The following is a 20222-nucleotide window of genomic DNA, read 5'->3' as shown; positions in this document are numbered from 1 at the left end:
TCAACAATGCAAGTATGCTAGGATGTTGATGGGAGCACCCACATCCATTCACATTCTCTTTCACTCATTTTACAGTGGTACCAGTGCAGGCAGATGTGGAATAGGCCAAGGACCCGTCATGCCACATCCCTTCTTGTCACTGTTCTTAGTAAGATGCAGCAAGCACATTTAAACAACAGAGTGAAGTCATTTGGCTCATTTACCATCATCAAAGTGTTAACTCCACTCATACACCAAAAATCAACAGGCGTCTATTATTATTAGACAACAGGAAACATCATAAAAGCTTTAACTGCCCACAGCAGGTGTTATAATGGACTGAGGGACTTACTCAACAATCCCTTGGGCAACAGCTAACAAGCTAAAAACATGGCTGGGGAGAGTGCATGGCCTTTTAAACTGCTGCAGGTGCCTGATCCCAGCACTAACCAGCTGTAAAGATCCAGCCAGAAGGACCATTGGGAGCTTTGCCTACAAGCAGACATAAGCAAACCCTGGAAAATTCTCTGGTGCCAGTGCCAGGGTGATCTATTGGCCAGTCAAACTGACTCCATTACTCTAGCACCATGAAGCATGATGCAGAGGAAGATCTCAGCCAGTGTCCTCACTGGTTCCTAATAAAATACTTCTGCATAAAGAGCCCCTGACAAACCAAAGTTGTGTCACAACATCAGAAGGATTCACATTGGGGAGTTGTTACTGGGAGGTGGAAGTGGAGGAGAATACCAAATGGATGATAAAAGTCATCATCATCTAAGTGCCATGCGAGTGGCGTAGACGACCATGGTCTTCCAAACTTTCTGATCATTTCAACAGTGAACGACCTCTTTGTCAGAGTTTGAGTTAAGCCAGTCTTTAATGTTGTCTAGCTGTTTCCTTCGCTGTCACCTCATTCTCTTCCGTTAATCCTCCCAGTGGTGTTTAGGCACCTTAACCCTTCTACATGGATAACATGTCTGAAGAACTCCATTTGTCTTCTTTTGATATTATTTAAGCATTCTCTTGTTCTTCCGGCATCATTCATTATTTCTTTGTTAGATCTTTTCCCCACCCAGCTTATCCTTTGGATCCTCTTTAAGCCTCACATTCCAAAGCTGTTGATTTTCTTTTCTTCCTCTTCCCAATGCTCCAGGCTCCACATCCCTAATTGATTACTGACCAGTGCTACCACCAAGTGACTCCCCTGTTCCCCCTACTCCTTGTTTGACCATAACAGGGTTTGTTTTCCTTTTATAAGAATTTAGTGAGGATGCACTTTGCCAATTCTGTATGTGTCCCACCATTTACATGTCGTGATTGTAGAGAATTACTTAGTCAGGCTTTCTTAGGTTAAACTACAAATGAGGTAAGTTTATTGAAACTATTCTCGAGCTAAGAAAGTAAGAGAAATGTGACACCATTCATACAGTCGCACAAATTCATCTGGGCCTATGCACACACAAGTACAGATGGCAGAGTAAGAGGATAGGCTTGTAAGAATTTTGCAGCCATGAAAGAAATAATGGAGGATACGGTTAGCTGTTCCTTGATTGGTCTTAATGTGGCTGTTTAGCGTGGCTGTCCTCCTGGATGCAGTCATATGGAGCATGTTTTTAAAGATCTCAATTCGTAGTTGGTTTCTTCTCAGGGCTGTCACTTTGCAAACTGGGTGCAGTACTTCCAGAGCAACAGTGAGAAGGCATGTTGCCCCTACAGCATTGTCCTTTTCACTTCTTCCTCCTCCTGCTTAACAGGTGTTCCCTCGAAATACCTTGCTGGTTGTATATTCCAGAGGGGTTTGCTTAGTTCACATCTGCTGCAGTTATTGTTTCAGAACAGGTAATTGAATTTTGATGTCTCATCTCGAAAACATTTGCAAAATCTCAGTGTGGTGAGAACAGTCAGGAGATGGGGTCTTTCATACTCCCCAGGGGGTTGATTTTCTGTCTTCATTCCAACTTTATGGAATGTAAAATTGTGTTTTGAAGCAGCTCAACCTGTCAGCGCTGTCTCTTTTAAACAACACACACAATTTTCTCAGGGTTCCAGTTTAAAATCCAGCCAATGAAAAAAATCAGAAACCTTATCTTCAGAAAGGAAATCCTCATGACAGCAGACATAACATTTTACACAAATTCTTGTTCCGAGGCACAAACTAACCTTTCTTGGAATGTTGCTTAATTTTGTAAAAATATTTTTGGCTTATCCAATCATTTTTCAGGTTTAGTACCTTTTTTGACATTGTTTTTAACATTTGACAATGCTTCCTAGATAGTTGAATTGATTGACATGCTCCAACTTGCTTCCATTTACTGTGATGATGCATACTGGAATGTATTTTTTTATCATTAACATAGTGTACATTTTCTTGCAGTCAAGTGTAAACACATATCTACCACTTTCCTTTGCGATGGTATTGATTAATTTTTGCAAGTCTTCTTCATTTGTTGCTGTATGGTGTTGCAGCATGGCGAAAGTTGTGATGATGCTCCCTCCTGCCTTTATGACATCCATCCCTTCAATTCCTCTGAGAATGCATAAGAGCAGTCAAAGTATTATTTTTTTTATCCAATCACAGGATGTGGGCCTCGCTGGCTAGGCCAGCATTTATTTCCCATCCTTAACCGCCCTTGAGAAAGGCATCAGAAGGGAATTAACCAACATGAAAAGCTTCCTGTCATTGAAACTGGTTAAAGTGTCACTTAATCAGAATACCCTGATTCACCTTGACTTTCTTTTACCCTTTTCAACCTGGGTGGCATTCTGCATGGCGGGTTTTAGCCCTTAACAAGAGGGATCTCTTAAGTAGTAAATATCACCAATTCTAAAATCACCAATTCTAGGTCTTAATGGGGAACCATGCTCAAAGGGAGTGCAGATCAGAGAATCTGAACCATTGGTCTGTCCCATCCCAAATCAATCTCCTTTTGAATGCAGCTCCCCTCCCATTGCGAGCACAGGATATGTGAACTTGCCTTGTCAATCCCTTTGACTTGTTTAATTGTGAGTGATTTCCTGCTTATGCAAAGATTCTGCCTTATCTGTAATGTTTTCAGAAGACCTCTTCCTGGGAGATGTAATGTTTGCTGTTTCCTGTGTATCTATTTCTAACTGGGCTTACAACATATTCAGCCGATACAGACTATTTGTGATTTTCCATCTGCGAGAACTGTGAGTACAGCTTCAGTTCCTTAACAAACATTAACTTTGTCATTCAATTTATTGCAACTGTTTTCTGATAGCTTGTTTGGTGCAATTACTTTGAGGATTGTTTGCATTTTGTGGGTCTCATTGCATTACCCGAGTGTCTTGAGTAGTAATGCTTGCTTGTTCATTGCACTCTTGGTGATATTCTATGTAATTTTAAATTGTTTGCAGGGAATGGGCTGAACAGCTTTGTCCTGGCCTTGGGGCATTATTTCAATGGACAGATTGAGACAACATGATTTCCTTTTGCTCTTTGGGAAAGTGACTGTCATCCAGTCACTGTCTCTAGGTTGGGAACATTGGAAATGTTCAGAAAACATTAGCATCGAGTGCATAAAAACAAAAAACTGCGGATGCTGGAAATCCAAAACAAATCCAGTTCTGTTGAAGGGTCATGAGGACTCGAAACGTCAACTCTTTTCTTCTCTGCCGATGCTGCCAGACCTGCTGAGTTTTTCCAGGTAATTCTATTTTTGTTTAGCATCGAGTGCATTGCTGGCATACAGCACAACCCAGGTCACAGAGCTCAGGCGAGCTTCTTGATCAGAGGCTTATTTTGTGACAAAGATGTGTTATTTAAAGAAATAGAGATGGTTGTTTTCAGAGAAATTGAAAGTAACTGTGGAATATGGAACTGGCTGTTAAGCAACAGATTTCGGTTCAGTGTTGACCAATACATTAGACGGGATAATTGGGAATCCAAATGTGGCTAATTTCATTTCTGATTGGAAGATAATAATGAGTAAAAACATTGTCATTATTTGTGTGATCTCAATACTTATATTCAACAGTGGGTAGATCTCCCTCCGTGAGGTGAGTTTGGGGATGAGGGGGCATTTAATCAGGTGGGAAGGTGGTGGGTCTCGACCCTATTGGCTTCCCTCCTCTGCCCCGTTTAAGCCCAGAGCTGAAAGGCTCGTGGATGGCTTTCCTGCCCCGCTGCCAATCAAGACCCTTAATTGAGCAATTAATGCCCACTTAAGGGCCTCACCCTGCAACTGTTGGTATTAACACTGCTATAGGTGGGCCTGTCGCCATGCTGCGAGCCTGTCGGGGTTGCTTGCGGGCCCCCAGGGAGTCCCTCGTTCAAAAGCACTCAATGCCTGATCAAGAGGCTTGGCATCAGGAAGTGGGGGGCCGCTGAGATCCACCTTCCTGCTCGAGCTGCTGACACCCATTCCCCTTCTGTGACCGCCATCCTGCAACCCACATACCACCATCACTCACTCAGAACCTGAGTCCCTTGGCGACCCTAGCCCTCGGGTGGATGCATTGCTGGCAGTTGCCACTCTTCTCACTGGTGCTGCCAAGTAAAGCACAACTGCCAGTCTCTGATTGGCTGGTAGTCTTTGGGCAATGGGATTTCTGCTTCCTGGATCTGTGATCCCAGGGGAGGCTCACTGCTGTCCAGTTAAGTGTCTGATTGACATTTAATTTGACAGGCTTTCCCAAAAGCAGACAACGGTTTGTCTCACTGGCCATCCAGCTGACAGAAGAGACCCCCATCGCTCCACTGGAATGTGAATGTGAACTATAACATTTTTGTTTCTGGTGAAATGGTGAGATGAAAAGCAGATTATGGGCATGTTCTTTGATCATTGTGAGTTCCCTGCTACCAGAACGTGGGAGATGTTTGTTAAGGAAATGTCCACATGCGAAGTATGCTCACTGTATTGAGTATCTGTGAGTTGTTCTGTCCCAAAATTAGTTCAAGTGGATAAAATGGTGCAACACCTGTGGCCAGTCAGTGACCTCTATTGGACAACACTGGCCTGCTTCAACAGTGATACTGAGAACATATGTCATTGGCTGCGATTTTCCGTGCCACTGGCGTCAGACGTGTTTGATGGCATGAATGGACAATATGGCGTGATTGGTTTCACAATGGTATGAAAACAGTTTGCAATCGCCGCTCAGCCCGCCGATGGTGGGCTGCATCAGGAACCTCATTGTAATATGTCAGCACATCATCATAAAGCCAGCCCACCAGACTCATCCCCCACCCACCCCTCCCCCACACCCCGCTGGGACATCCGCCCACTGTTTCACAACAGCACATAGGCAACATGCACCTGGCGGGCTGCACTTCGCTCAGAACTTCAAGGCTTGTTTGTCCACCTTACTTGTCACTAGTGCCAGGCTTCACTGGCGCCACCACATCATTTTTAGGGGGCTGACAGGCAGGTCTCTACCTACCTGATCAGCCATATGTGGGTGGCTTTACAACGGCTGCGGGGCTAGGGCTTGCTTGGAGAAGGGGGAGAAGTGTCCTCAGGCATGGGGAGAGGATGCAGGATGAGGACTGTACTGGGGAAGGAGGAGATCCCAGGTGTGTGTGGGGGACACATGTTGATTAGTGCAAATGGCCTCAAGATGGTGAGGGTGGAGGAGGCAGTCTCCAGAGGAGATGAGGCCAGATTGACATGTGAGGGTGTGTGTGTGAGAATGGGTGGTGATGTCCCTTGAGCTGGCAGTGTGAGTTGCTAGTGAATGTATGATGGGCTTGAGTGTGTGAGTTTAGAGCAATGAGATGGCTGCCATACCCTGGCTGCATGGATGAGATCATTCATCCTCTCACTGCATTGGATGGCAAACCACTTCTGCGCAGCATTGGCACAGATCACCACTGCCATCGCCTACTAAGTTGGAGTTGTAGCTGCCAGAGCGGGGGTAGAGGACATCACAGCAGGCCTCCATGGTGCCTAAAATGTGCTTGAGGGCTGCAGTCTTCTTGCCTTTCAGGGCCATGTCTCCTTTGCTCCAGTCCTGGGCTGGAAGCACTGAGCGCAGCTGTACTTTAAATGTGGCTCCTGGTGTGATGAAGCAGCAAAGTGACAGCATGGCAGGTGAATTGGAGCCTGCCCACCATGGAAGTGGTGTGGTTCCTTGGAATGCATAATAAATGCGGCAGGTTTGGGATGATACGGAGTGAAAAGCCACCATCGCGGCCGGTGGGTAAAATGTCATTTTACCCGCCTGCATCCACACTTAGTCATCCACAAATCTGGGGCGATTCCGCCCTATGTGTTGGAAGGAAATGCAGAACTGATGAGAATAAAGTGAATGGAGTGTGAGAAAGGGCATTTGTGAATGGAGGGAAACAGCTGAGTAATTGAGTTTACAGCAGGGGGTGAGTGCAGAGCGGGAGCAGGGGTATGGGTCAGGGCTAAGTGGCTGTACCTTGGTCAAAAGTTCTTGAGGTTTGGTATATATATTATATATATTTTTATTCATTCATGGGATGTGGGCTTCACTGGCTGTGCCAACATTTATTGCTAATCCTTAATTGCCCTTGAGAAGATGGTGGTGAGTTGCCTTCTTGAACCGCTACAGTCCATGTGGTGTAGGTACAAATACAGTGCTGTTAGAAAGGGAGTTCCAGGATTTTGACCCAGTGACAGTGAAGGAACGGCGATATATTTCCAAGTCAGGATGGTGAGTTACTTGGAGGGGAACTTCCAGGCGGTGGTGTTCCCATGTGTCTGCTGCCCTTGTCTTTCTAGATGGTAGTGGTTGTGGATTTGGAAGGTGCTGCTGAAGGAGCCTTGGTGAATTCCTGCAGTGCATCTTGTAGATAGTACACACTGCTGCTCCTGTGTGTCGGTGGTGGAGGGAGTGAATGTTTGTGATGTGATGCCAATCAAGTGGGGTGCTTTGTCCTGGATGGTATCAAGCTTCTTGAGTGTTGTGGAAGCTGCACTCATCCAGGCAAGTGGGGGGTACTCGATCACACTCCTGATTTGTGCCTTGTAGATGGTGGACAGGCTTTGGGCAGTCAGGAGATGAGTTACTCATTGCAGGATTCCTAGCCTCTGACCTGCTCTTGTAGCCACAGTATTTATATGGCTAGTCCAATTCAGTTTCTGGTCAATGGTGAGCCCCAGGATGTTGATAGTGGGGGATTCAGTGATGGTAATGCCATTGAACATCAAGGGGCGATGGTTAGATTCTCTCTTGTTGGAGATGGTCATTGCCTGACATTTGTGTGGCACGAATGTTAATTACCACTTGTCAGCCCAAGTCTGGATATTGTCCAGGTCTTGCTGCATTTGGTCATGGTCTGCTTCAGTATCTGAGGAATCGCGAATAATGCTGAACATTGTGCAATCATCAGCGAACCTTGTGATGGAAGGAAGGTCATTGATGAGCCAGCTGAAGATGGTAGGCCGAGGACACTACCCTGAGGAACTCCTGCAGTGATGTCCTGGAGCTGAGGTGATTGACCTCCAACAACCACAACCATCTTCCTTTGTGCTAGGCATGACTCCAGCCAGCGGAGAACTTGAAGCAATAGCATTCTGTTGTATCTGCGCCCAATGCTCCACAATTTAAACTGCACTCTCCTGTGTTAAGAGTAATTTCTGGACAATCTTGGCAAATCAAACTGTTCTGCCCACCTCACCACCACCAGGCAATACACTTGTATAATACATCATGACCCATTCAGTAGCTTGTTAGAACAGCACAGATTTGGGCTGTATTACACAGAGAGAGTTAGTGTCTTTCTATACAGATTAGAAATAAATTCAACTGACTGCTCGATACTCTTTCACAATCATCCCTGTTCTGTTCAGTAGACTCTATGTTTATTAGATACCACGAGTGCTTGTTTCATTCAATGTCCTGCATTTTGCAGTGCCCTTCCCCCCCTCCCCCGGCTGTCTGGGGGCCCTGTGCATGGTTTGTTTCATGGTAATCCACCACTGGGTAATAATCGTAATCATCACAATCCCAACAACCATTTTTGGGACTGGAATACAAACATGTTTCTTCCACCTCCTTGAAAAATTCAATCAAATTTGTTTGACATGATTCCCCCCCCCACCCCCGACAAAGTCATGCTGACTATCCTTGATTAATCCCTGCCTCTCCAAGTGGAGATTAATCCTGTCCCTCAGAATTTTTTCCGATAGTTTCCCTACCACTGATGTTAGACTCACTGGCCTGTAATTACCTGGTTTATCCCTACTACCCTTCTTGAATAATGGTACCACATTCGCTGTCCTCCAGTCCTTTGGCACCCCTCCTGAGGTCAGAGAGGATTTGAAAATTAGTGTCAGGGCCCATGCAATCTCCTCCCTTGCTCACATTGCAGCCTGGGATACATCTCATCTGGGCCTGGGGATTTATCCACTTTTAAACCCGCTGAAACTGCAAAACCTCCTCCCTTTCAATGCTAATTTGTTCAAGTATATCACAGTCTCCCTCCCTGATTTCTACACCTACATAGTCCTTCTCCATAGTGAACACAGATGAAAAGTAATCATTCAAAACCTCACCTGTATCCTCCGACTCCATGCACAGATTGCCACTTTGGTCCCTAATAGGCCCTACTCTTTCCCTGGTTATCCTCTTGCCCTTAATATATTTATAAAATTCCTTGGGATTTTCCATTATCTTGCCTGCCAGTGTTTTTTCATGCCCCCTCTTCGCTCTTCTAATTACTTTTTTAAGTACCCCTTTCACTTTCTATACTCAGCTAGGGCTTCCGTTGCTTTCAGCTGTCTGTATCTGAGCCATAAGCCTCCTTTTTTTCCTTTATTCAATCCTCTATATCCCTTGACATCCAGGGTTCTCTGGACTTGTTGGTCCTACCTTCACCTTTACGGGAACATGTTGGCCCTGAACTCTCACTATTTCCTTTTTGAATGACTCCACTGGTCTGACGTAGACTTTCCTACAAGTAACTGCTCCCAGTCCACTTTGGTCAGATCCTGTCCTATCATATTGAAATCAGCCTTCCCCAAATTCAAGACCTTTATTTCTGGCCCATCTTTGTCCTTTTCCATAACTACCTTAAATCTTACTGAATTATGGACACTATCTCTGAAATGCTTCCCCACTGGCACTTCTACCACTGTTCTGGCTTCATTCCCTAAGATTAGGTCTAGTACCGCCCCTTCTGTTGTAGGACTTTCTATGTGCTGGCTCAAAAAGTTCTCCTGGTTGCACTTTAAGAATTCTGCTGCCTCTAAGCCTTTCACACTAAGACTATCCCAGTTAATATTGGGTAGGTTGAAATCCCCTACTATTATTACTCTATTATTTTTAGAATTCTCTAAGATTTGTCTACATATCTGCTCCCCTATCTCCCCTGACTGTTTGGAGGCCTATGGTACACTCCCAGCAAAGCGATTGCCCCCTTTTTGTTAAGTTCTACCCATATGGCCTCATTTGAGGAACTTTCTAAGATACCATCCCTCCTTACTGCAGTAATTGACTCCTTGATTAATCGTGCAATGCCACCTCCTCTTTTACACCCCCTGACATGCCTGAAGATTCTATACCCTCGAATATCGAGCTGCCAGTCCTGCCCTTCTCTCAAACACGTCTCTGTGATAGCAACAATATATTCCCATGTGTTAATCAACATCCGGTCTGTCTGCAAGCATGACCCAGACCTTCCTGTCGCTTGCCATTTCAACACACCACCCTGTCCATCCTTGGCCTGCTGCAATGTTCCAGTGAAGCTCAACGCAAACTGGAGGAACAGCACCGCATCTTCCGACTAGGCACTTTACAGCCTTCCGGAATTAACATTGAGTTCAACAACTTCAGACCATGAACTCTCTCCTCCATCTTCATCCCCTTTTTTTAATCCCCTTTTTCTACATTCCTTTTCATTTTTTATCCACTTATTTTTATTCTTATTCATTTATCGATGGTTTTATCCCATTTTTTATCCTATTTTCTATTCTTTTATTTTCCCCACCACCGCCCCCTCCCCCCAACTCCATTCCCCACAGGGCCATCTGTTACCTGTTCCATGTTGTTGTTTCACACAATGCAATGCCTGCTATAATCACATTCTGCTTTCTCATCTTTATGCAATTATTAGCACCCTTTTTAGCACTAACCACTACCATCAACACTCCCTTTGCTCTTCAGTTCGTGACATCTCTGTCAATCCCTTCTTTGTCCCCACCTATCGCTGGCCTTCTATCCAGCTCCACCTGCCCCAACTCCCCCCCTTAAACGTATGAATTTCATCACATTTCCATTTCTCTTCAGCTCTGAAGAAGTCATACCGACTCAAAACGTTAATTCGGTTTCTCTCTCCACAGATGCTGCCAGACCTGTTGAGTATTTCCAATATTTTCTGTTTTTGTCCTCAATTCATCTTCCTTACTAAGACTTCTCGCGTTAAAATAGATATAATCCAGCCTTGCATTATTCCCTTGTGCCTTAACAGGTCTATATTTGCTCTGCTTTCCAGACTGACTTAGTTTCTCTTCTACACTTGGCTGTGCATCACCCCCTACTGTACCTCCACTCTGTATCCCACCCTCCTGCCAAATTGGTTTAAACCCCCCCCCAATGGCACTAGCAAACCTCCCCGCAAGGGTTGGTCCCTTTCCGGTTCAGGTGCAACCCCGTCCGACTTGTACAGGCCCGACCTTCACCAGAAACAGGCCCAGTGACCCAGGAAACTAAAGCCCTTCCTCCTGCACCATCTCTTCAGCTACTTATCCATCCTCTCCATCCTCCTATTCCTATACTCACTAGCACGTGGCACAGGGAGTAATCCAGAGCTCTTCCCTCTTTCTACCTATGTTGTCGGTACCAATGTGAACCACGATCTCTGACTGTTCGCCCTTCCCCTTCAGAAGGCCCTGCAGCCATTCTGTGACATCCTTGACCCTGGTACCATCCTGGAGTCATGATTGACAGCTGCAGAAGCACCTGTCTGCACCCCTCACTATTGAGCCTCCGACCACTATTGCTCTTGCACTCTTACTCCTCCCACCTTGTGCAGCTGAGCCACCCACAGTGCCATGAACTTGGCTCTGGCTGCAATCTCCAGAGGAACCTTCACCCTCACTGTTTTCCAACACAGAAAAGCAGATCTTAAGTGAAATGCACTCTGGGCTTTCTTGACTACCTGCCTCCCTCCCTTCTTCTGACTCATGGTCACCCATTTCCTCTCTGATTGCACATCTTTAAGATGCGGAGTGACCACGTCTAAAAATGTGCTATCCACATAACCCTCAGCCTTGCGGATGCATCGCTATGTCTCCGGCTGACGCTGAAGTGTTAAGTGGGGCTAAAGTGGGTCTGTACATGGCAGACGGGTTATAAACATAGGAAATAAAATGTGCATACTTCTTATTGAAAGTGAAATTATCTTCTTTTTAAAACAGTTGATTTTTTATTTAATTCATTCACAAATGCTAGGCCAGCATTTATTTCCTATCCCTATTTGCCCTTGAGAAGGTGGTGGTGAGCTGCCTTCTTGAACCACTGCAGTCCATGTGGTGTAGGTACACCCACAGTGCTGTTAGGGAGGGTGTTCCAGGATTTTGACCCAGCAACAGTGAAGGAACGGCGATATATTTCCAAATCAGGATGGTGAGTGATTTGGAGGGGAACTTACAGGTGGTGGTATTCCCATGTATCTGCTGCCCTTGTCCTTCTAGGTGATAGCAGTCGTGGGTTTGGAAGGTGCTGCCGAAGGAGCCTTGGTGAATTCCTGCAGTGCATCTTGTAGATGGTACACACTGCTGCTACTGTGCATCGGTGGTGGAGGGAGTGAATGTTTGTGGATGTGATGCCAATCAAGCAGACTGCTTTGTCCTGGATGGCATCAAGTATTTGAGTGTTGTGGGAGCTGCACACATCCAGGCAAGTGGGGAATATTCCATCACACTCCTGAATTGTGCCTTGTAGATGGCGGACAGGTTAGGGAGTCAAGAGGTGAGTTACTCGCCACAAGACTCCTAGCCTCTGACCTGCCCTTGTAGCCACAGTATTTATATAGCTGGGCCCAGTTCAGTTTCTGGTCAATGGTAACCCCCAGGATGTTGATAGTGGGGATTCAGTGATGGTAATGCCATTGAACATCAAGGGGCAATGGTTGGATTCTGCCTTGTTGGAGATGGTCATTGTCTGGCACTTCTGTGGCGCAAATGTTAATTGCCACTTGTCAGCCCAAGCCTGGATATTGTCCAGGTCTTGCTACATTTGGACATGAACTGCTTCAGTAACTGAGGAGTCGCAAATGGTGCTGAACATTGTGCAATCATCAACGAATATCCCCCCTTCTGACCTTATGATGGAAGGAAGGTCACTGGCAGCTAAAGATCGTTGGGCCGAGGACACTACCTTGAGAAACTCCTGTAGTGATGTCCTGGATCTGAGATGATTGGTCTCCAACTTTATGCCAGGTATGAGTTTTCCCCCTGATTCCCATTGACCCCAGTTTTGCTAAGGCTCCTTGATGCCACACTCAAATGAGGCCTTGATATCAAGGGCAGTTGTTCTCACCTCATCTCTGCAGTTCAGCTCTTTTGTCCATGTTTGAACCAAGGCTGTAATGAGGTCAGGAGCTAAGTGACCCTGGCGGAACCCAAACTGGGCATCAGTGAGCAGCTTATTGCTAAGCAAGTGCCGCTAGATCGCACTGTTGATGACCCCTTCCATTACTTTACTGATGATGGAGAGTAGACTGATGGGGAGGTAATTAGCCAGGTTGGATTTGTCCTGTTTTTTATGGACAGGACATACCTTGGCAATTTTCCACGTTGCCGGGTAAATGCCGGTATTGTAGCTGTACGGTAACAGTTTGGCTAGGGGCATGGCAAGTTCTGGAGCCCAAGTCTTCAGTACCATTGCCGGAATATTGTCAGGGTCCATAGCCTTTGTAGTATCCAGTGCCTTCAGCTGTTTCTTGATATCACATGGAGTGAATCAAATTGGCTGAAGACTGGCATCTGTGATGCTGGGGACCTCCAGAGGAGGCCGAGATGCATCATCGACCCGGTGCTTCTGGCTGAACATTGTAGTAAACGCTTCAGCCTTATCTTTTGCACTGATGTGCTAGGCTCCTCCTTCATGGAGAATGGGGATATTTGTGGAGCCTCCTCCTCCATTGAGTTGTTTAATTGTCCACCACCATTCACCACTGGATGTGGCAGGACTGTAGAGCTTAGATCTTAGTTGTGGGATCATTTAGCCCTGCCTATCACTTGCTGTTTATGCTGTTTGGCACGCAAGTAGTCCTGTGTTATAGCTTCAGCAGGTTGACACCTCATTTTTAGGTATGCCTGGTGCTGTTCCTGGCATGCTCTCCTGCACTCCTCATTGAACCAGGGTTAATCTCCTGGCTTGGTGGTAATGGTAGAGTGGGCGATATGCCAGACCATGAGGTTACAGATTGTGGTTGTGTACAATTCTTCTGCTGCTGATGGCCCATAGCACTTCATGGATGCCTGGCCTAGAGTTGCTAGATCTGTTCCAAATCTATTCCATTTAGCACAGTGGTAGTGCCACACAAAACTATGGAGGGTATCCTTAATGTGAAGACGAGACTTCATCTCCACAAAGGCTGTGCGGTGGTCTCTCCTACCAATACTGTCATGGACAGATGGATCTGTGGCAGGCAGGTTGGTGAGGATGAGGTCAAGTATGTTTTTCCCTCGTTGGTTCCCTTGCTACCTGCCACAGACACAGTCTAGCAGCTATGTCCTTTAGGATTTGGCCAGCTCAGTCAGTAGTGGTGCTAAGGTGCCACTCTTTGTAATGGATATTGAAGTTCCCCACTCAGAGTACATTCTGCACCCTTGCCACCCTCAATGCTCCCTCCAAGTGGTTTTCAACATGGAGGAGCACTGATTCTTCAGCTGAGGGTGGGGTGAGGGGGGATGGTGGTACATAGTAATCAGCAGGAAGTTTCCTTGTCCATGTTTGACCTGATGCCATGAGACTTCATGGGGTCCAGAGTCGATGTTGAGGACTCCCAGGCAACTCCCTCCCGACTGTTTATCACTGTGCCGCCATCTCTGCTGGTCTGTCCTGCTGGGAGTTAAGGGGCCCTGCTGACCAGAGTGTCTGGAGGCAAGCAGTTAGGAAGCCTGTGGAAAAAGAGAAGCAAAAAAAAAAATCACCAGATGGTGGAAAAGGGAGCCCACCAGAAGGAAGAGTCACTAGTCAACCCTGGGCCAACACCATTCATCTGTGCCAGCTGCGGAAGAGAGTGCCACTTGCAAATCGGCCTCTACAGTGTTCAATACAGAAGTAACATACACCCTGGGCACAGTTCATCATCTCCCAAGATCTTCTCAGAAGGCCAGTGCCATCATCCCCAAAGTCTTACAGAGGAGCATTGCAATGCTACGCACTGCGCAACAAGGGCAGTTAGAGCAGACCACAGGATTGTTCAAAATGCACTTCCAATGCCTTGACCGATCTGGCGGAATACATGGTGAAGTATTCCACAGTCTAATAGCCCACAATTCAAGAACCTTCCTCCTCCCTTCCTCTTTATTTCCTCCAATGAGAATCCTTGTTTTCCAACCCCTAGTTCCCAATTCACTCACCAATGGAAATGAACTTTCAATGTTTACCCACAGTAAGGTCTCTGGGTTTCACTCGGTCCTTTACTGGCTGCTCCTCTCTCAGTGCTGCTGCCAGCTGCGATCTTGCAGCTGCTGCTGCTCCCGGCTCGGGGGGAAATGCTGGGCCCCAAGCCCACCCCAACCCTCTCACTGGAGCCTTGAGCTCCTATTCCTGTCTCTCTCTCTCCCTGAATCCTCATTCCCCAGTCTCCCTCCCTCTCTCCCCCTCTCTCTCCCCTCTCCACTGAGATCCCACTCCCCAGTCCCCTTCCCTTCCTGGAGCCTCACAGGACAGAGAGGACAAGGTTTAATGAAAAGTGAGGGATTGCCTAAGGGGTAGCAAGTTTTTCAAAGAATATTCCTAAATAAAGAGCATGTTATGAGAGGTTTTTTTATGTCTTGGATGAAGCTGAAGGTGTAAGGTGCCACCCCCCCGGTTGATTAGCTAAAACAAAAAAGGAAGGGCCAAATGCTTAGTCAATTCAGATCTTAAAAGAGGAGAGGAAACAGAGAGGTGGGAGTCTTTAGCCAGGGAATTCCAGGGTTTAAGGCCTGTATAACTGAAAGCATGGTCACCCAATGGTGGGTGGGAGGTAGAGTGTGGAGAATGTACATAAAGGACAGAGTTGGGGGTATGGACAGTTCTATAAGGCTGGAGGAGTTTGCAGAGATTGGGACAGGTGAGGAATTTAGCACAAGAACGCAAGTTTCAAATTGGTAGGATTAGGGTTTAGGAGCAAATGTGAGTACATGGGTGGTGGGTGATCATGACTTGGTGCATGTTAACTGTTACAGTAGAATTTTGGAGCAGCTGGAATATACAGGGAATGGAAGCTGGGAGGCTGTTCTGGAGAACATTGTAATCGTTGACCCTGGAGGAGATGATACCATGAATGAAGGCCGTAGCAGCAAGTGAGCTGAGGCAATAATAGAGACAAGGCAGACGTGGGTGCTCTTTGTGATGGAGAGGATATGAAGTTGGAAAGACAACTCAGGGTTGAATAGGATGGCGAGGTTGTTAACAATCTGGTTTAACTAAAGACAATGGCCAGGGAGGAGAATGGAATTGGTGGTAAGTTTGTAGCAGGGTCCAAAAATAGTGGCTTTGGTCTTCCCAACGTTTAAATTCAGCAGATGATGGCTCGTCATTGACAGACAGTTGGAGGTTAGAGGGAGAGGTGTTGGAGAGAGGTGATGGAGGAGGGGAGGGAGGTTGAAGGGTGGAGAGAGGTGGGAGTGGAAAGAGAGTGAGTGGGAGTGAAAAGAGAGGGGATGATGGGTGAAAGAGGATGGAGAGGGGGTGAAGAGTGTGTATGGAGAGAGAGGGGTGAGGGAGTAGAGAGAGGAGATGGAGGGGTGGAGAGAGAGAGGGGACAGGAGTTGGAGAGAGGGGTGGATGGCTGGAGGGTGGGTGTGGAGAAGTAGAGCTGTATGTTGTCAGTGTGCATGTGGAACTTAACCCCACATTGTCAGATCATGTAATCAAAGGGCAGTATGTAAATGAAGAGAGGAGGGGGAAGAATAGATCCTTTGGGATCTGAGGTCATGGCACAGGTACAGGGAAAGAGAAGCCATTACCTGAAATACTTTGCTAGATTTGGAAAGGTAAGAGTGGAACCAAGGAAGTGCAACCCCATCGAGTAGGGTGTCATAGAAGAGGCAATGGAGGAGGATGGTGTGGGCATGACAGGTTGCAATGAGCTCGAGAAGGATGTGGAGAGATGGCACACCATTTTCACAGAGGATATGATTTGTGAATTTGCCCAGGGTTGTCACTGCTCCTTGGCAGGAATACAACCAGTTTGGAGAGGTTCTAACTGATTTGTTGGGGGAGATGGTGGTGTAGTGATAACTAGTAACCCAGAGGCTAATACTCTGGGGACGTGGGTTCAAAGCCCACCATTGCAGCTGGTGGAATTTAAAGTCAATTAATAAATCTGGAAAATAAGTTAGTTTCAGTAATCATCACCATGAAACTATTGTTGTAAAAGCCCATCTGGTTCACTAATAGCCTTTAGGGAAGGAAATCTACTGTCCTTACCTGGTCTGGCCTTCATGTGACTCCAGACCCACAGCAATATGATTGACTCTTAACTGCTCTCTGAAATGGCCCAGCAAGCCACTCAGTTCAAGGGCAATTGGGGATGGGCAACAAAAGCTGGCCTTGCCAACAATGCCCACATCCCATGAAAGAATAAAGAAAAAAAAACACATGAAAGCTGGACACAGAATTAGGAGGCGACAGCATGTTTGATTTTGGACAAGTTGGAGTTTGGCGATCATTTGCAAGGATAGCGAAGGACAGTGAAAAGGCCTTTCAAAATAAAAATCAAAATTAACCATGATGAGTTTACACGGATTGTTATACAACGGAAGTATTTGTCTAATTCTTAGTTCCGGCACTAAGAAGGCCATGTTTTTGTACTTTCTGCCAATGACTGACTCTGGTGGAGTGGGTAATCACTCTCACCTCTGAGTTAGAAAGTCATGGGTTCAGAGACTTCAGCATAAAAGTATCAACTCATATTCCAGTACATTTTTATGGGGAGTTGTACTGTCAGAGGAGTCATATTCTGTTCAGCTGAAACCCTATCTGCTCTCCTGGGTGGAAGTAAAAGATCCCATAGCATGATCTGGAATGAAAGCAGAGATACTGTCCTGGTGTCCTGGCCAATATTTGTCCTTCAACTAACATCACGAAACAGATTATCTGGTCATTATCACATTGCTGTTTGTGAGAGCTTGCTGTGCGCAAATTGGCTGTTATACTTTTCTACATTACAACAGAGACTACACTTTAAAAGTTCTTCATTGGTTGTGAAGTGCTTTGGTTTGAACAATATGAGGTTTTGAAAGACTCTATAAAAATCCAAGATCTTTTTCATTTTATTGAGGTATCATTGAACCTTTTGGGCACTTTATAAACTTGAGCAGAGTGTCCACACACTCAAAGCATTTAAAGTTTCTTACAGTAGCGGGGATCGGAACTCTCTTTGTACATGTAAACACATGTACAACACTGTATCCCAGCTACAGGAGTCTGGTTGCGATCATGCAGTAAGCATCAGACACTGTCTGGCTGCAAATCTCAACTTTCGAGTGTGCATATGGTTTGAAGATTGTTCTGATTCCCTAATTCTGTTGCTTAATTAGAGAAATGACTTCACCATTACTCACTAGATTCTGTAAATGAAGAAATCAAGCTGAAGCTCACAATTTTAACATGTGGTGAACCAATAAGGTTGTAAATAGCAGAGAGGATGCAGGATCAATGAAGAAAATGCCGCATACGGTTTCTAAATTGGTTGCGATAGTTTGGCTGCTTAACATCATTAATCCAGTGCAGACCAACTGCCCATAAAGATCCGGGAGAAAAATAACCTAAGAACAGAAACTTCTTTATCTTCTCTGCTATATATTTAACATCCAGGCACTTACGAATCGATACCTTTCTTTCACTAGTTTTTAAACAGAGTCTCACCACAGCAAGGGTTTCAATAGAAATGAAAATTTCTTTCTGCTTTGTCCAGCGGTTTCTCTCCCAAACTGTATTAACCTGCTGTAGACCAGCAGCCTGTAAGGGTTAGAGACAGGGTTGATAGCATGGGTTTAAACAGAATGGGGTGGGGATCCCCTATGGGTATTGTCACGACTCACTGGGGATAGTGCGTTGTAATATCAAGCCCCACTTTTCCCTGAGCTGCAACAAATGTGAAAAGTTTGACCAAACCACCAGATTGCTCCAATTCTACCTAACTGTTTAATTTTAGGTTAACAGAATACAAGCACCAGGTTTGTAAACTTAATAAGTAAATAACTGTTTATTGAACAAATTGTCTTTAACTAGCGGTAAAAGAAAGAAATATGAACTGCTAACTTCTATCACTATAACTTAAACTCTACCCCTTCTTAAATCCCTATACATACACACACACATACACACACACACTCACACGTACAAAAGACACAAAAAACATGGGTTTCAAGGGTGAGGTAAAATACTTCAATAGCACCACTCGAGTACAAAATTAGATGGGTTGATTTTGATTGACGTCTTCTAAATTCCTTGCACTTTGTTGTTTTTGACACGAGGTGGTCTCCCAGCACTTTCAGTCTGTGGTTCACTGGTTGAAAAACTTGCTTTTCAATATCTCTACTGGTGATTTTTCCCCTTTTTTCTCTTGACAGAAGTTTTCAGAGAAAACAGGTCACAGAGATGTGAGGGATAGCCAACTAACTACTATAACATAATTACCTTAATCTTACAAACACAGGGAAGAGAGGTTTTAGGTCTTCCCTCTTTGCAGGCTAGGAGCTGTACTGCCTGCACTGTTACCACACAAAAACCCTGGCCACCAGACCAGGAGCAAATTAAAATGCTGTCGTCAGGCAGTTCCCCTTAGTCCAGGACTCCTTTTGCTTTTATCCCCTGAGTCCAGGACTCCTTTCCAGCAACATCCTGTTATTTTATGGCACACTCTGTCCCAGGATAGCAACATTATGGATATTCCTCATCCTGTTCCAGCGAACATGTCTTTCAAGTGCAGCCATGTTAGTTTTTAAAGCCACAGTCCAAGAAAAATAAAAAATAGATTCTTTACATGCCTCCACACTTAAAAAGGATGGAATGCCATTTAAAAAATGCATTTCATCACAAGGTATGTGACACACGGACAACAAAACACAAGACTTACATTCATTCATCCATCCTTCCCCCTTATACTTATTTTAGCAGTTTACACCCGGGACAATGCATCTGCAATCACATTATCTTTACCGGCAGGGTGAACAATCTTTACTTTGAATGGTTGAAATAATAGACTCCATCTAAATAGTCTCACATTTCGAGTTCTAAGCTTTTCAATAAATGCCAGCGGATTGTGATCAGTGTAGATTAGTGTTTCTTTGTTATCGTGTTGGACATAAACTTAAAAGTGTAGAGTACTTCCTCTGATATTTATTTTCTTAGAAAAGTACCCCACCTGCTTCTCCATCCCTTTCCTGGCTTTTGGATTTTGCTCTTTTTCTCTTGATCTTTACTCTTGCCCTGTTCTGCATCTTTACTATTGGATTTAACCCAATTTTCTTTGTGTTTTTGTTTCCTGCCTCTGCTTCTTGAGTTTGCATGTTTTTCTCTTTCTTTACTTTTTCTTTTACCCTATCTTTACTTCTAGATTTGTCCCTTTCCCCTCTAACTTTGTCTTCACCCTGTTCTCTATCTTAGCTTCTAGATTTTGATTTGGCCCCTTTATCTCACTCTCTGCTTTTACTTCATTCTCAACTTTTAGATTTTGATTTGGCCCCTTTTGCTCTCTCTTTGCTTGTACTCTGTTTATGATCTCTACTTCTGGATTTCACTTCTTTACTGTTACTCTGCTCTGGATCACATGTGCTGGATTTTGACTTGACTTGCTTCTCCAACTCTTTTCCATTAGTCGGCTCTTGTGCTACTTTACATGCCTCTGTTTTCATTTTGAGTAATGGCTCTACACAATCTACTAATATCTGACTGAATGTCTCTTCAAAAACTGATATGAGTATTAAAGATGCTGGATTGATTGAATGTTGAGGTTTACCTACTACCTGACATGTATGACATGTCTTACAAAATTGCACTAAGTCCTTATGAAGACTTGGCCAGGTAAAATGCCTGTTTATTGATGCTTGGGTTTTCCATACTCCTACATTTCCTGCCATAGGGAT

General features: G+C 45.1%; 1 protein-coding gene across 1 annotated transcript in view; it reads right to left on the bottom strand.

Annotated features, from left to right (window-relative positions):
- Positions 1 to 1329: 1329 nt before the first annotated feature.
- Positions 1330 to 20222, bottom strand: part of ncf1 (neutrophil cytosolic factor 1) — a 214924-nt gene continuing 196031 nt past the window's right edge. Inside the window, exon 11 of the mRNA XM_041197506.1 lies at positions 1330 to 2506. Coding sequence (XP_041053440.1) covers positions 2481 to 2506 — 26 coding nt within the window. The 3' untranslated portion in view covers positions 1330 to 2480. The remainder of the gene's footprint in view (positions 2507 to 20222) is intronic.

The sequence above is a fragment of the Carcharodon carcharias genome, chromosome 10, assembly GCF_017639515.1.
Source record: "Carcharodon carcharias isolate sCarCar2 chromosome 10, sCarCar2.pri, whole genome shotgun sequence".
Taxonomy (NCBI): domain Eukaryota; kingdom Metazoa; phylum Chordata; class Chondrichthyes; order Lamniformes; family Lamnidae; genus Carcharodon; species Carcharodon carcharias.
Note: the sequence above shows the minus strand (reverse complement) of the source record. Positions and strands in the feature narration are given on the sequence as shown.